This window comes from Buceros rhinoceros, unplaced genomic scaffold (genome assembly GCF_000710305.1).
Source record: "Buceros rhinoceros silvestris isolate BGI_N320 unplaced genomic scaffold, ASM71030v1 scaffold19987, whole genome shotgun sequence".
Classification (NCBI taxonomy): Eukaryota; Metazoa; Chordata; class Aves; order Bucerotiformes; family Bucerotidae; genus Buceros; species Buceros rhinoceros.
The window spans coordinates 16,617-34,361 of NW_010424204.1; the positions used below are offsets into that span (position 1 = coordinate 16,617).

Sequence of the window (17,745 nt, forward strand, 5' to 3'; positions counted from 1 at the left end):
AGGACAGACCTCGCTGCTGCCGTTCCTCGAACACTCACGACCAAATCAGCGGCGCGGCTCCTCCTTACACGCTGCATTGCTGCGTTTGGGTTAGCCGCGGTCTTTTGTCCCGCCTCCACAAGAACCGCCGACCACGTGGCTGCTGCATTTCGGACACTGCTCGGTATTTATTTCGCTTTTGTTTCCTTAACCGCGTTTAACCCTCGCTTTCCATCCTGTAGAAACCCGTTAATATTTCATTTGTTTTTCTGTGTATAATATTTTTTTCTTCTGTTACCAAACTTGTTCGAGTTTCCCAAACTTCAGAGGTCTCACAAATTTTTGTTTCTTTCCTATCTCTGCTTTTAACCCTTTTCTCCTGGAGCGGGAGGGAGGTTAGAGAGATGAAAGAACACGTCCCCGTCATTGGAGAAAACACTTTGGTGCTTGTAGGTGTTAATTGTTCTCTGCAATACTCAAAAGATAGGTGTCACTGGTTGGCCTAGGTATGCCAATCAGAAAGATCTTTAAAATAAATTTTAAAAAATTATGACTGCAAATGGATCTTTTACAGAAGTGATTGTATTGGAACAGCTCACAAATTCAGGAGAAAGCCGCTAGACACAGGGTCCTGTGTTAACGCAAGAATGGCCTCAGTTACCCAGCAGGTGTCCTTGCTTCTCTCTCTTCAGGTGAACCTTCTCAAATATAAATGAAGTGGAAGAAAATATTACCTGATTGATTAAGCAAGTTAGCTGATCCTTCCAAATTAGACCATCCTTCATTGTCATATCCAAATCTAAAAGGCCAAATCATAGCAGAGAAGTCTCTTTTTGAAACCTAAAAAAGGAAAAAAGTCAAGTACAATTTGCCTTTTATGTATTATACCTTTGGAGTCAATAACATCAGATACATGGTGCCATATAAGACACGCAAGAAGGGATGTTTTGACCAATATATTTTCCTAATAAAGCTGTCAGGTTTACAAAATACTTTAGGTATTTTTGAGAAAAGATCTGCTATTAACAAGAAGAGAAAAGTCACCATTGTTAAACTGTAAAGTAACAGTAAATGAGTAAATGAAAGAGACTATGAATTTTTTAATCTAAGAGGAACTACCCACTTTTTTCCACATTATAAGGTACTACAAAATTGGAAATTCTGAAAAGAAAGCCAACTGCCTATGTCTGTGTGCATGTGTGAATATGCATGTGCATGTAGGCACTTACACATACACACAATTTCTACTTAGCTCTCATCACCTTTTCTGCATCTATTCCTGCATTTGTCATCAGTGAATTCTCTAACAAAAAATTACCAACAGGAATACAAGTGAAGAGGAAGTTTTAAAGGACTATATCCAAACTGCCATCAGAATAAAGATGTCCAATTCATAATTGCAACCAATAGCATAAAAAATTTGACTTTGTACTAGTAATCAATTAAATCTCAGAATGGAAACATGTTGATTTACATTTTATCAAAACAGCCCTAATTTTGAATTGAAATTACTAAATAAGCAAGCAACACACTTGGACAACCTGTAAATAATCTAAATGCTAAACCTTGCAAGCATTAAACATCTTAATTGTTACTATCATTGCAATATCTAATTTTTTTGCCAGATTGAAAACTCAAATCTTCTGATTTTTACCCAATTCCTGTAAGTCGTCTGAGTCCGATCTAAGTCAACCAGCTTTTCAGAGACATTCAATTCAGAGTTATGCATATAAAAAATATAAAAGCACAGAATTTCTTCAGCTGGGAGGATCCTCAGGAGATTATCTGTTCAAACTTCCCTGATATAAGAATAGGCTGCTAACAGCATTGTCCAGTCAAGTTTTGAATACAATTCAAATAAACTCATTTACGAAAGTAACATTCAAATTGAATATACGAGGCATGCATCTCCCAGTTTTTTAGAATAGCTTCTTCCTTCATAGCACCATTCTCAATCTCCAAAGACACAGACATGTCCCATGTTCAACGTTAATTTACAAATTAAAGTTTGCATCTTCATTTCTGCTGAATACTTGGATACCGTACAAAGTCTTCTTCAGCACCAAACACACCTAAGATATCACACGCGCATATATTTGAAAGTTACCATTTTCACAAACACACTACTCACCCCTTGGCCCAATTTCTTTTGGTAGGTTTTATAACGTAGACCCAATCCTAGCAAACCAACACCAACAAACAGCCACAATACTTGAAACAGAGAAACATAGAAAAGTAATTTTTAAAGCAAGAGAAAATAATAATGTTATTGCAGTTAAACAGAGCTGGGTACAGTTATTCTAAGATGTGCTAATCATAGAATGAGGAAAGGTATACATTTAAATTTCCACATCATCATCATCAACATCATGGCTTGGCTTGGCTTCACGAACGAAGATTTCGGAAGGGTTTTTCCCACGCTCACTGCAAGCTGATGGCTGAAAAGGCCAATGCGGGATAGGCATGTCCGGTTGCAAAGAGCACACTGGAAGGTCTTGCACCTTTTCCCCTGCCGTTTCATCCCTCGCCTGTCGCTACAGGGCTTTGCAAGTGTGAGCACACCCTTCAGGCCTGCGCGGTGGATTTTTAGGTGAGGCGCAGCGTGCGCGGAACTGGCTCCACCCTTTACACCTGAGGTTCATCTGCCAGGGCCTGGCGAGCTTGGACGGTGACAGCGAAGTCCTCGGGTCGTAGGTTTGGTTAGAGTATCCTTCTCTTAGATGGAGCCTTACAAGGCTAAACGAGCTCCATCTGCCCGGGTTTGGAGTCAGAGTTGTCCTTCTCCTAGGATGGTTGCCCGAAGGCTAGTGAGCCCATCCTGCCCGTGGACACACTTTGTCTGACCCTTCAGCTGAGACCTGTCTGGCTTGGGAGACCCTACCGGAGGCATATGCCACCCCCTTGTTGGGGGGAAAGAGCTTGTGCGCCCTTGTGAAATTTCCACATATGCCAGTGATAACACCATTCCAAAGTAGTATACTGAAGAGTATATGCATGCAGAATATCTGTATGTGTGCAAATACACTTACATTCTCCAAAATGCAACAGGATGAGCAGACACAATATACCAAAACTCTCTGGAATACTTTTGTAAAAATCATGAAGAATTCATCATAGGAGATGAGAAAGAGGATGATGTAAAACTTCCAGTGATTTCCCCTCTGTGTTCCAGATATGCATTTGTGGAATACAATTTTCATTTTATGTAACTACAGTGTAAGGAAGAAAATTTAGTTTACTATGCAAGCCTTTTGATGTCAGAAAGAGGTGATCCCTGCCACATCTCCAGAGCCATCCTTTGTTTGCACATTCTTGGAAAGGTACTGTGGCTTCACAGAATGCAAATTCAGAGCTTTCCCAATGCTCCTGCAGCCTTCCAAAAATAACCACAGTGGACACTTACAAGCTCTCAGGGTTTGGCACATTGTACTTTGATGATCAAACCCCTCTACAGTTATTTCATTTACATATGTGGCATATGCTATCTACAATTATTTCAGTCACTCCAGTTTATTCTTTCATGAAATCTTTAAACAGATATGTTATTACTTTTATGCAAGTTTTCTGGAACAATTTTGTGTAAAATTTAAATAAATTTTATCATGGATGATGTTGGAAGAACATGCTGTTTACATTAGCAAATGACAAGCAATTTCATATTCCACAACATGCAAACGTGCTTAAAGGGGAAACTGATAAACAATACAAGTCTGGACACGATGAGGAAGTACAAGAGTTACTGTTGTAATGTCAGAAAATTAGCTGCAAGGGGTGTGCTTTGAGACAGATGGTATTTTGAAGTATTTACTCACTTTTGTGAAATGGTTTTGAGTAGTAATACTCAAACCACTTGCGATGGTTCTCACATTGCCTCCACTGTACAAACTCTTGGAGGCCACATTCTTCTGGCCCCTGACTATATAGGGTAAAGGTATTCATAAAGATTTCAGAAGCAGCCCTGAACAGTAGTGAAGCACTATTTTCTTCACTTTCCAAAACTGGCAAAATGAGGTACGCAAATGCTAAGTAATGTGATCTAAAGTCACGGAGGAAAAAAAGATGCAGGAATTTGAACCTTCATCATCCTCAGGATTACAGGAGGTTTCCTGAGGATAGGCCTGGTCTGAACACGCAGCAAGGCACCAGGATTGTGTTGTGATGGCAGCCACAACAGGCTTTGCAGGACTGCCTCCTCATGCAGGAGGAGCGTTACATTATGCAGCAGCTCCTGGGCCAGCCGAGTCCCATCCCACTGGCAGACAGCTCACACAGCCCTATAAAGGGTGTCGCACTGAACTGCCTCAAAATAAACATACCAACTCGGCTGAGAAATCATTCATCTTTTGTATAAACATCTAATAAATCCCCAGATCCACAGAGGCCTCCTTGACAACCACCAGAATGAAATCGTAAATGATGCCAAATCCATTTTTATACTTTCTTTTTTCTCCAGTTCATTTTTCATTTTGGTCTCCATTTAACACATTTCATGATGATCATTCTCTCTCTCCACCATAATCACAGTGAATCAGTTCCTCCAGTAGTATATGTCATCATTAAAACGAGACCTAGGGCAATACCAACTACAAGTCTGGCTCTAAAACTAGCACCAAAAAAACATTTCTAAAACATCTGAGCAAAACACTCCACTGTGTTACTCTATCTCCTCAGACAGTATTCCTAGGGTCATGAAAGAAAGGAAGTAAAATTATACTTACATAGTTTAATATAGTTTTTACTCTTTTTTAATAGCGGCTTTTGGTTGCTTTTCACTTCAAAGATAGAGCTGAGGTCTTTCTTGGGTCCTGTTAGAAAGTCTACCCCAATACACAGCATTATAAATCCTGTAAAAACATAAGACATTAGTTTTTTCATAGAGCTTTAACATATTAAACTTGGCTCATAAATGCACCATTCATAAACTCCCAGATGTTGTGTTACAGTCAACCTTATGGCTCCAACAACAAAGATAACTCAATGCACAAACACAGATAAATGCCATACCCAATGTAGAAATGCAGGCAGTACAATAGAGTAAATCCTATTTATCATTGTCACAGTATTCACCTCAACTATGCCTGCAGCACTTCAAAAATGTTTAATGTACATTGTTGTACGTGTTGCCATAAGCATTGCTTCCTAAAAAAGGAGCTTGTGACATTAAACATGCCACTAATGATAAATACTTCCAAAAAATCATTTCAAAATAGTAGTATCGCAATAGGAGTCCACAGCCAGATGATTATTTAAAATGCCCCTGAATGGCTGTTTTCAAGTTTCCAGTTCAAAATACCTGTTTCAAGTTCAAAATTACATTGTTTGTTTGTTTTCAAATAAGCTGCTGCTAAGATTTAATACCCCTGAAACAGCCTTATTAAACCTGCTCTGTGCTGGTGACTGAAGAGCAAACCTAACAGTAAAAGCATCTAGCCAAAGGCTCCTTCACATTACCAGCTCTACTCTGGACTTCACTGTGCTCCAAAATACAGCCCACCTTTGGATCTTTCAGGCCGACAGCTTAAGGATGATGATATTACCAGACAACTCTGTGTACCCCAGCATCAGGCTCTGGGTGCTAACCCACCAATCCTCAGAACCTCTCTCACTATTCACTGTGGAAACTCCAAGATCTTTTAACTCTGCTGGTACCACTGAGTCCCATGCTACTGCACATTTTACCCGGTTTCTTCTGTTAGTGAAATATTTGTTTAAAACCACTTTTTTCCCTCCTGTATTCATGTACCAATTGCGATAACATGAAAGACAAAGATATTTTAACCCTTTGATCTGGGGCAAAGCAGCAAATCTTTCATTAGACCTCCCCACCTTTGCGTATCCAACCTCCACAGAACCTCAGGTACACTTAGCCAGCACTCACAAGCAAAGACTGATTTGCAGTACAGTTTCAGGGTATTACTATTAAGACTAGCACACGGTAGATAAACTATGCTAAAATGCTTCCAGACCCCTGTTGATGGCTACAACTCCCAGGTCAGCCCAGTACTTTCAAAGTTTACTGGAATTAACCCGGACAAGAGCAATTAAGTTGCACCTACATATTAGAGAACCTGAAAACAACAGCTTGAGGAAAAAATACATTGTTGATTGTAGATGTCTATTATCTTTGCAAATTAACTGTTCTGTCACCAAGACACAAGTAACACATTTTAATACAGCAACTACAGAAGCAATTGTTCAACAGTTTGCCCTAACAGTGTAAGCACGCTGCAGCAAGTTAGGAGGCCAGTTTAACACGGCCTCTTGTATTCTTGTCCTCCAGAGCCAACAGAAGCAGCTGTCCTTTTTAAGAACAGGCAACTAAGCATACCTATAACATACATTTTAAATGCTAGTAAGTGACTTCAGTGCACTAATTGTTGCAATGTACTGCCATGGTATCTTTGCTTTTCAATAGGTAGTTCAGACAAACAGTACAAGCTCTTTTCCCATCCCTTATGAGCTGAAGGATCCAATTAACTGCAAAAAAAACGTGGGAGCATAATGAATTGGGTGACAGCTCTGCTGCAGAAGGTGTATGTCTTTAATATCTTTGTAGCATAGTTAATTAACTATAGAAGTCACGTTTTATTGCAGAGTTGTAGCTGAAGAAGAAATAAGAATTACTCAGTATTTTCTTACTGCCCTTACTTGTTACATTAGTTGTAGTGAAAGTTTGCAAACCAGGAAGCTGGGTCTAGTGCAATGAAGAAGGGTGCACACACAAAACCCTTCTCAAAGTGAGACTGATTCAAAGCCATTACATCCCTGACAGAAAACCAGGGATCTGACCCCTCAGCATTATGTTTACATCACAGTAAAGCAGCACAAAAGTTCTGAATATAACAATCTTACTTTGATTGTCACTTTTCCCGGTGCAGTTCCCTACCCAAACTGCAGCAAGAGAAAGGCAGAATATTGGAGAGGAGGAGAAAGCAAGAAATAACACCTGCACCTGAAAGAAACCAGAAGAAAACAAGCAATTTGCCAGAAAGCCAGGTAGTAAGGGTAGAAGGACAGCAACAAATACACAGGCTCATGGCATAATTTGCAAATCTTTGATATGCAATGGGGTAGTGTCAAAAAGACAGAAACTGAGTTCTCAGATGGAATATAAACTCATGTAGTGCCATCAGCTGAGATGGATTCAGCTGACAGTTTTCATTTTACCAAAGAGAAGGTTAGGGCCATCTCTGTGTTACTATCCAGTGATCATGCCAGGGGAATCAATCACAAGTGTATATTTGACAAGAGAGGGATTTTATATAACACCTTTTTTTTCATCAAAGCATTACTCAAGAAAACATTTGACACTACCACTTTTTCCTCAAATAGCTTAAAAAAATAAAATTAAATTGAGATAACTGTTTCTATGGACCGCCCAGAGTCCTTTCAGAACAAAGAAAACTGTGATAAATGTGCTTTCCTCAAAACATACAAACTGACAACCAATCATGTGATTGCTGTAATATGTTAAACACATATGGAGAGTAAGAAACTGAAGTGACAGGAAGTGGTTGCAAAGACATTTACAAAATCTAAAACCACTGAAGCAAAAAGTCGAGCACAGCATTTGTTAATCCTTTAAAAAAAAAAAATACAGGATAATGCATCACGTTTTAAAAAGTGCCACACACTTAGCCCAAGACAATGTTTGTCATTGTTTAAATATAACTAGTGAAATACACTATAGAAACACATTAGTACCTACTAAGAAAATAATTCTGGAGACAAACCAGAAAGGGTTGACTTCATTTCCACCTCCTCACCTTCATTAAGGGATCATTTTGCTAAAACCTCTACCTTTCCTCACCTCAACTATTCCTTATTAGCAAATACCTGACAATTTCTTTTCTTCCTCTCCTGTTTGCATGTCTCTGACACTGCAGGCTTATCGACATTCCTCCAAACATGCTGGTGTGTCCACAAAGCATACAGTAGAGCCACATGGAAATGGAGTTCAGGTCTCAAATACAGACTAGCTAGATCAGTGGAATGCACTTTGGTCTTCAGAGCAGGGCTAAATAATGCACTGAATTATGTTACGGTATCAGTAATTCAGCCTTCCTAAGCCCCTGAACTCCCAGAAACTACACTGTTACCTGAGGTACCATACTGCTATCTCTGGCAGCTAGCATACAGGTTGCAGCCATATTTCACTGACTTTCAGCCAGACTTTTTTCACTTTGTCATTTGCCCTCAACTGAATTCCATTTTCTGTCCACATTTTAAACTATTTCTAACAATAAAGAAACAAGTAGATTATTTTTTGCATGTCTCACTAATTTTCTCATAGGAACTCTGACCATAGTAAATCAAACAGCAGCTGAGCATTCGGAAAGACTATTTATACACTAGATACATTTGAAACATCCGGTTGAGACTAAAGCAACCATATTTGTGTTTGTTTATAGTCATAGAAGTACCTAAAAGAAGATGGGAGCTTTCTCTAGCGTAAATTCCTCCAGGTACAAATTTGTAAGCTGTGCACCATACACAGAAGAATAATTCAAGAACATAGGCAAACATGGCGGTAGTCATGGCTTTCCCAGGATGCAGACAGCTAACAAAGTGTCCAGCCATGTGAGGCCACACGCACATAGTAAAGACAGCAAGAATGCTGCCTGCAACAGCAGCACTCCAGGTGTGTAAATAAAGGAGACCGGCTGAAGATGCTAAACCTGTGAAGGGACAGAAAAGATTACAGTAAGTCAGTCAGGTGTATTATCTGCCACATTTTTTCATGTTCCTTCTAGGAAAAAAGGAGAGTCTAGGAAATATAACTGTGCTTTCCAGCCATGGGAACTGCATCGCTAGAAGGACTGGTATTACTAATAACCAATGACAGCCTCTTACTTTACCCAGTATCTCAAACTCTTAAAGACTGTCTATTCAGCTGAGAACAGTGCAGCAAAAAGACAGCAGAGAAACACCCAGAGCCAAAACTGAACAATTTTTCTTAAACAGAGCTCTCCCCGCACAACAGAGGGATAACGCAGGTTTTTGAGATTAACAGGTCTGCCTATTATGAACCTCCTTTAACACAACATAGGAAGAATCAAAGAGATCAATGTGAAAACAGTGGCTGTAAAGCTGCCCAGCAGAAAGGGACCTGGGAATGTCGGTCAACAGCCATCTGAATATGAGCCAGCAGTGTGCCCAGGTGGCCAAGAAAGCCAACAGCATCCTGGCTTGTGTCAGCAATAGTGTGGCCAGCAGGAGCAGGGAAGTGATCGTTACCCTGTACTCGGCACTGGTGAGGCCACACCTTGAATACTGTGTCCAGTTTTGGGCTCCTCACTACAAGAAGGACACTGAGGTAGGTGATGGAGCATGACCAAAGAAGGGCAACGAAGCTGGTGAAAGCTTCAGAGAACAAGTCTTAAGAGACGCAGCTGAGGAAACTGGGGTTGTTTAGTCTGGAGAAAAGGAGGCTCAGGGGTGACCTTATCACTCTCTACACCTACCTGAAAGGAGGTTGTAGCAAGGTGGAGGTCAGTCTGTTCTCCCAAGTAACAAGTGATAGAACAAGTTGTGCCAGGGGAGGTTTAGGTGGGATATTAGGAAAAATTTCGTTACAGAGAGGGTTGTCAAGCACTAGAACAGGCTGCCCAGGGCAGTGCTGGAGTGCCCATCCCTGAAAGTGTTTAAAAGACATGCAGATGTGGTGCTCAGGGACACGGTTTAGGGACCCTAGCAGTGCTGGGTGAATGGTTGGACTCGATGATCTTAAAGATCTTCTCCAACTAAAATGATTCTGTGAAAACATACATTTCCCTGATCTTGTGCCCCTTTAGATAACCATATGATAGACAAGAAAACAAGTATTAATCTTTTACTAAATGCAAGTCGTTGACTGATGGGATTTGACTCCAAACAACATTAACAACCACAAAAACTCTTTGTAACAGGACAACTTCACTTTAAAACTTCATTTTAGGTAAGAAAACGTTTACTAACTTCCACACCATGACAGTAAGTGTACCGAAACATTTTTAATACTTTACTCTTATATACATCAAGGTTCTGAAGCATTTTAGAATACAATGCTTGCATCCAGTAAAGAATCATTCTGTGCTTGTTTAAAATCAGCAATGTGTGTACATCGAAAAATCAAAAGCTTACAATCACATTACAATCTGCACACACATTTCTTAAAACTAACACTTGCACCAAAAGGCAAATTATTTGGGCAACTGAGAGTTTATGCATTGTCAGCTCTTGTGCCTTTGTTGCAACTTTCCCAACATATAGCACTATATTTTGCTTCCTCTCCTGATTTTCCTCGAGGAAACTCAGTTTGCATTAAATTTCTTGTCTTCAAGGTTGTGGAAAGTGACTTGAAAGTGCTGGCTCTTAAGTGCTCCAAAAGAGAAGGTGAAAAGGAAAAAACCAAAACATAACTCATCATTTCCTCTCCTGTCTGTATTTTGGTATGTCCCAGTTTATTATTAAACATTCATAGCAAGTTCTGCTTTGTCTTCTTGATATAAACATCTACAAACACTTAGGCCAAAAAAGAAGTAGATTTATTTTTTTAAAACATCATTATACCACTAAATTTCACTCAGATGGACCTATGAATTAAACCAAGCTGCATCCATCCATCCATGCTGAGAAGGTATGGAAAACACCTCTCCATAGTTCAAGAGCAGAATTACTTCCATCTCCTCCTACCTGGCACCATGCATAGCTTGCTCCACAACATAGCTATACCATCCTCATGAAAACGGATATCTGGATGCAGCACTTGAATCCCTCTTCCCACCACCCAAGACCCACTATACGCAGACTGATTCACAAATACAGTGCTCCAGCCAAACTGCTTTGATGTTCACACTATTTTAACGCCTGGAGACCTTGGCAACTACAGAGACAGAAGACAAGCTTGCCTTCTCATGAGCTGCTCATTAAATTACAAGTTATTGTGCCTCCGGTAGAATCAAGAGGCCTGTGTCATCTCAACCCCATAACCCTAGATGTAGCCTTACACAATGTTGGTGGTGAGAATTGAAAACATTACTCATGGGAACAGAAGCTCAACAGCTGCTTCTGAAAAGAACAACACTGCTCTGCAATGGCCTGGAGATTTGGCCTGTAACCCTTAGTCAACTGCTCAGACATGTATATACTAGTCAGTGACAAAGACGCTTTGATTAGCAATTGACTTTTCCAAGATGAGGTGTAGGGTCAGAGGGCTTGAGAAAAGGAATAAGATAATAGAAACAAATTCTGCTCAGGATTTGCACCTACCTGTAAGAAACCAGGCAAAACGGGAGAGAGTAGACCAGCTCCAAAATGAAAGCAATAGACCATGAGCCAGGCCCAACAAAACTGTACCTCTAATATGGCAATAACGAAAAAGAAATCATAGATTAATATAATTTTATAAACACCTGGTGTTGAAAAAGAAACTTCTAGACATACAGACAATGATGCTTGGTAATATTTTACAATCCTTGTATTTTAAACAGAGCTTGATTTGAACACAAAATATCTTTATCTCATGCTCTGCTACATATTCCTCCTTTTACTGGATGTAAAAAAATGCAGTTGAAAATGATGGCAGTTTATCATAATGTATAAGCGAGCTATGTTCAGCAGCAGAAGCATTCTACTGAAATACTGGGTATGAAAGCCAAAAAGAACTCAGAGAAAATGAGAGGGAAGAATGCAGCCCAGATGTGTACTCCCCTATTTCAAGTAGGGGATCCTACAGCATCTAACATTGCTGTTGGTCTTGGGTAGCTCCTGTGTATACTAATTCCAAATTACTACCTACCTCACCTGCTGCTACACATAGTTGACTCAGAATAACTAATCTGCTCTCTTGCTAGATTTTGGAACCCAAGTAAGCAACACTCAGTATTAAAACTAAATTCTTACCAACCAAAACCTCTGCAGAAGTGTATCTTTTAATATTACACACATTTTATCTTTTTTATCCGCATGCACCTCTCATATACTATTTCCTACCATCTCCTTTCTGAAATCAACTGCTAGATTCATTTACTGCATATTATAGATACACTTCATATCAAGTTTTTTATTGCTGAAATATAAATCATTCTGTATTAGAAAATGTTAAGATTTGTTGGTATAGACACAATGCTCAGAGGTATCTGAAAGCAAGAATGAATCCACAAGTCCTCTATGTGAAGTACCTTGTACCCACTTTCTTCTGTGTAAGTTCTTATACCATCATTTGGTTGAGTTTTAATTTGTCACCCACTACAGCACTGACTTTTGATTACTGTTTTTGTTTGAATAATAATAATTAAAAAAAAAACCACTTACCCATATGGATTCGGATCTGGACCTGTATGTGGATGTCCACTTACTGCCCATCTAGAAATTAATGAGACCTCTCCAAATATCCACAGGGTGAGGAACATTAGGCTGCCAAAAGCAATTCCTGATAAAAGCCAATGATGGTGGGAAACAGTCTCTCTAACTGCATTACCAGCTTTGTTTGCTTCTTGTTTCCTCTTGTCTCCCCCTAGAATAAGAATAGAAATGTAGTTGAGCAAACTGTCAAATCCTATTAGAAAGGGTTCCTGAGAAAAAGAAATATCCAAGATCACAAATTTACCAGAATAAATTACTGGCTCGGACACAAAAGGTAATTTAGCTGATCATGCATGGAAATTAATACGACAAAAAAAATTCCAATAACATTCCTAGGTCTGTCTGGAAAAGCTACTCACCTTAAGCGTACGAAAATGGCAACCTGCCCATATGATTATTCTTTAAACTACTGGAATTTAAATAACTAAATTGGCTTTGAAAATTAGCAGAAAAGTTTTTAGAATTTGTTCAGAGGATTCTGTTCTCTGAAACTCTAAACCCTGGTAACGACAAAACCCAACACTTCTAAAGAAGCCAGGGATAAACTTCCTTCCTTGTCTTCTCCTCTCCTTTTTCCATGCACTTTAGATACCCTGTCATCTAAGGGAAAAGCAGCACCTTTAATTACACAGATATATTGCTTTGTCACCTAGAAGAAGACAGATTCCCTTCCTAATCCCCTGCAGTGGACACCCTTCCTAAACTATGATGAAAGCTCAGGCTTAATTTATGTCACGTAACACAAGTCTACAAACAATACACATGATGCCAATTTATACCTACTTACACATAGATAAGGTCTTATCTTTCAATTAATTAATTCAGGTTATACTGAGAAGGAAGGAACTTCTAAGGATTTAACATAAGATGCCTTAACTAACCAACCCAACCTTACTGTCTTCTTTGGCAATATTGCCTTCCCAGTTTTCAAGTGTGCTTAACCTATGCCAGCCCCCACTGCTGCGTACTCTGTCCAGATGATCCGAGAACTCAGGGCAACTTGTCCACTTTTCCAATTCTTTCTGTTTATTTTGCCACAGCAGCTGTTCCCCAGCTTTGTCCTGTCTCCCTTTCTCTGTCAAAGGATATGCACTGCAGAGAAACTCAAAGAGCAGACTGTATTAAGAAAATAACAGAAATACCACAGATGTTTCATGTTGGAATGAGGATAACCCACTCTGCATTTATCTTTAATAGGTTATGCCTTTGTTTGAGTTACTGTCACATTATTGATACTGCAATTAGTTGGCAGTTCCAATGTCAACTCACTACAGCTTGTATGAATTGTTATATTGATCCTGCCACGTTACAAGCAGCTGGAAATACCCCATGGTTTCTAAAGTCTGCAATGCTCATGCATCAAGTCTAAAACCAGACTGTACTGAGGAAAAAGAAAAAAAGGAAGAATTAAAACCCAGTGACACATAGATAGGTATATCTTAGGATTTCTCCATAACTACCATCTTTGCTGTAATAAGCTTACCTGAGTAAATTCGTTCCACTGCTGCTATAAAACCAATTGTCAGGATGACAGTATTGGCAGCCTGTGAGCTCCAGACTGGGTTTAGTGAAGTATACCAGATGCGAAGAACAAGGAGCATTATCTTGCCTAGCATGAAGCCCCATATCCTGATAAACCTACAAGAATCAGTTTTTGTAATAGTGATGCGTTTGAGGAAAAAAAAAAATCTTAACTTCTCAGAAAAAAAAAAAAGAAATGCCAGTTACAATCCCATCAGTAAAAGAAAATACCTTTGTAAACTGTTTCCTGACCACCATGTTACTGTTTGAACCAGCAATGAGGAGGAAACGCCTGCAGCCAAGACGAACAGTCTAATTGAAGCATTTGGTGCCTGGTATGATGCTAAGCTTCCTACAAACAAAAACACGCATATGGAGGTTGCTTTAATGGGCAATAGAGATCAAGTAATAACGATTTCCTGAGCATTAATCTTGTCTGTAATTTGGATGGCTACACCACTCGTCTGAAAACAGTGGACACTACACATAAAAAACCAAAGAAATGTAGGTATGGATAGAAACTGGGTATGGGTATATATGACGTAGCAGTTAGTTAACATTTTCAGGAAAAAATGAAGCAATTATCCAAGACTGCAGTGATTGTCTTAATTTAGGTACTTATGGTCATTGATTCCATAAATAGGATATATGGATAAAATATCTAAGCACACAGATATTCCTGAACAGTGCATTTACGTAACTCAAAAACCATAAAAGTAAGAGCACTATGACAAAAGCCATATCCTTTTCACAAAGGAGCAATCACCATACATTGCACAAGCGACATCGTTTTGCTAGCAGCCACTTGCTAAGTGAGTATGAGTCAAACCTAAAGAGACATTATGCAAGGAAAGCTAGAAACGGAGCTGCTGATTCTGGCCACGCGTGCCAGGAATCCTCCAACTGCCTATTTGCTCATTCTGCTCAGAGTAAAAGATGCAAAGTTCAGAGCAAAGATGGTAAAATGAAATCAATGTGTAGTGAAGATGTACTTGCACAGACTTTAGGAGAGGTCGCATGTACAATGCACACAGATATCCGTCACTACATTGTGCTGAAATCTACAACTCCACCTCCTCAAATCTTGCATCACTTGTGCTAGCTAGATTAAAGCTAGCACGGGTTTGCCTGCTTACACTAGACACACCTTGTGCTGCTGAGCAAGTACACCCAAAATGTAAATATATCTATCCAAACATGCAAATTTACTGTGTGTTGTCTGAAGACATAGATTCAAAGAAACCCTACCACAGGGATAGTTCATTGCTGGGTTTTTGTTGCTTTTTTTTCTTTTTTTTTTTAATAGAACACAAAACCAAGTAGTATTGAAAGAATACAGAAATTAAAACAACAGTTTCAAGCTTCCTGAAAAGACAAAAAGGAAGTTGATGACCAATAAGGGAAAAGCCTTTTCAATCAAATACCAAAAAAAACCCAAACCCCAACCCCCTAATGGTTTTAGCTAAGCATGAAAAATTTCCAGATTTTTTTATTATGAAATTGAAGGCTGAATATTTACAGTGGAATGGGGTGGAGCATGCACAGGCTAGATTGTTATGCCTGATTTTGTTCAACAAGCCCCAGAGGAAGGCCACGGCCTTTCTGAAAAAGGAAAAGATCTGAAAGAAGGAAGAAGTGTCTAGGTAAGAAGAAGGAAAGAAAGCAGGAAGAATGGAGGAATGGGAGAAACAGCAGCGGAGTATGACAGAACAGAAATAATTTCAAAGACACAATGAAGTGAAAAGTAAAAAGATACACATGGGAACTCCTAAATCCCAGCGCTGCCTGTGCAAGGGCATCTGGATAACTTGTGAATCTGCAGTAGGGGGGCAAGTAAAGAGTGCAAGTTACCATTGGCTGCTAAACTCCTTGCTGGAGACAAAGGGGGTGAGGAACATGCTCTTACACCCTCCCCAAATGCTGTAGGGCAAGAGGTAATGAGAGAGTAAGGAGATCTGGGAGAGAATACGGTGTAGACTTGCCAAGGGGTGGACAATACTCAAAGTGTTTGGAAGATGGAAACAGCAGTGGGACACGGTCACTGAGGGCAGATCTTGTGGAAAGCGATACACTGAGCACTGCTGCAGGAAGCTGAAGTGGAAGATTCTGCTCACTGAAAAGCTTATTAAAAAAACAACAAAAAGGTATTAGGAAGGATATGATGGAAAGAGTAGAAAAGAACATGGTAAAACTATTCATCTAAACTAAAGGCTCCAGTAATGTTTAGTTCTAGTATCTTTCTAGAGATGAAGAACAAGAATTCTTTTTTAAAAAAGGGAAAGTAAATAAGATGATCCTGTTCTGTCTTCTAACAATAAAAGAGGAAAATTATATGAAAAGCGATTCTCTGATTATCATCTTATATTGATAAATGAGAACCAGGAACTGCTGCTCCTGAAACTCATCACTTAGCAGCAGCATTTTCCCCCTGCACAGGATGGAGACCATTGTCTCCTCCAAGTTCATCCAAGCATTGCAAACTCATTAGCAGTAACTTTCTTCTGAATGTGGCTGTAGCTGCCAAACCCTCTCCCAAAAAGCTTTCAGAAAATAAACATGAGCTGAGACTTGCACCATTTAGCTGAAGACCAAAGAGGGGAATCCCAGCAAGTCTTGGTTTAGAGAGGAGCACGTGGGATGGGTCATGAGACAGCTTTATCTTGAATGTAAGATTGAACTTTATTCCTGTGCAGCTGACAATATGACAGCCATCTCACATTTAGAATAAGCCTACAAACCCATCAATATGCTATAGGCATATACATAGATTTAATTTAAAAAAATTATTAGAAGAAAAAACTGTCTCATAAAACAAAGCTACCAAAAAAAAAAGTTTCACTCACAACAGGTTACTTTTATAGTAACTCCAAGCTGTTCTGTAACATCTCACCCCTACTCATTGTCACAGACACAGAACTACTATCCAAAACACACTTGCCCTGCTGATCTCTGTGCAATACTGAAAATATTTTTCCTATTCGGCATGACTTGTACTAATTTAAAACCTTCTAGAAATAAAAGTGCAATGAGATTTGTCTTTAATTATATAGTACTGGTCTAAAAACCAACACAATGGGTACAAATAATATTCCTCTGAACATATCTAAAAGCTTGAGAAAAAAAGAAAAAGCGTGAGTTTGGGAAACCCAGAACTTCTTATTCCTGTCTCTTTCCAGAATTATCTTGAATTTTGAGGAAAGTTTATTCTTATGCCTTGATACTGAGATGGAATCTCTAACTCATTATGGTACATACTTACTTACCAACCATAGTTAGTCTCAGAAGGGCTAGGATGTACTTATTGTTAGCCAACCTCCAAAAAGGGCCAATTATCAAGAATATTGGAGAAAAGAAGGCAACGGCAAAAACTTCTAGACCAGTGAGTGCCAGTGTCTGAAGGGGAAAGTAATAGATCATTGGTGGCAGTGCATGGTAAAGAGACCAAGAAATGTAGCCTAAAAAAAAAGAGAAAACATAACCCATCATATATTTTCAACAGCATGGTTTCCTGGAGATTACTCTAAAATATACCATTTTATGCATCCAAATGTAGAACATAAAACATCTTTGAAAGTAGTTCAAGTAACAATAGCCCCTTTCTGTAAAGAAATACTTGCTATTTCAAGTTAAATAAGCACATTCTCCCAGGAAACAGAACGAGAACAGTTCTTTGCCCACTCAGACAGTAGTTCCTACTTGGACCTCAGTGAAGAAGTGCTCAATCTAGGAGAGGGTGAGTGTTCAGAGGGAACCGTGATGACTATGTGAGAAGTCTCAAGGCTCCTCAAAGTCAGATCAGTGGTTAAACGAACCATCCAAGTAAATGGGTGTGCCGCTCTCCCCTGGAGACACCTTTATCGAGGCACACTAGCACTGCGCTGCGGTTTTCTGCACGGTTCG

General features: G+C 39.4%; 1 protein-coding gene across 1 annotated transcript in view; it reads right to left on the minus strand.

Annotated features, from left to right (window-relative positions):
* CWH43 (cell wall biogenesis 43 C-terminal homolog (S. cerevisiae)) overlaps positions 1-17,298 on the minus strand; it is a gene marked incomplete at its 3' end in the record, with an annotated part of 26,840 nt that extends 9,542 nt beyond the window's left edge. The window contains exons 1-9 of the mRNA XM_010140712.1: positions 17,109-17,298; positions 14,077-14,197; positions 13,808-13,962; positions 12,274-12,475; positions 11,230-11,318; positions 8,403-8,657; positions 4,698-4,823; positions 2,111-2,190; positions 714-819 (exon numbers count right to left, since the gene is read on the minus strand). Coding sequence (XP_010139014.1) covers positions 714-819; positions 2,111-2,190; positions 4,698-4,823; positions 8,403-8,657; positions 11,230-11,318; positions 12,274-12,475; positions 13,808-13,962; positions 14,077-14,197; positions 17,109-17,262 — 1,288 coding nt within the window. The remainder of the gene's footprint in view (positions 1-713; positions 820-2,110; positions 2,191-4,697; positions 4,824-8,402; positions 8,658-11,229; positions 11,319-12,273; positions 12,476-13,807; positions 13,963-14,076; positions 14,198-17,108) is intronic.
* Positions 17,299-17,745: the final 447 nt, after the last annotated feature.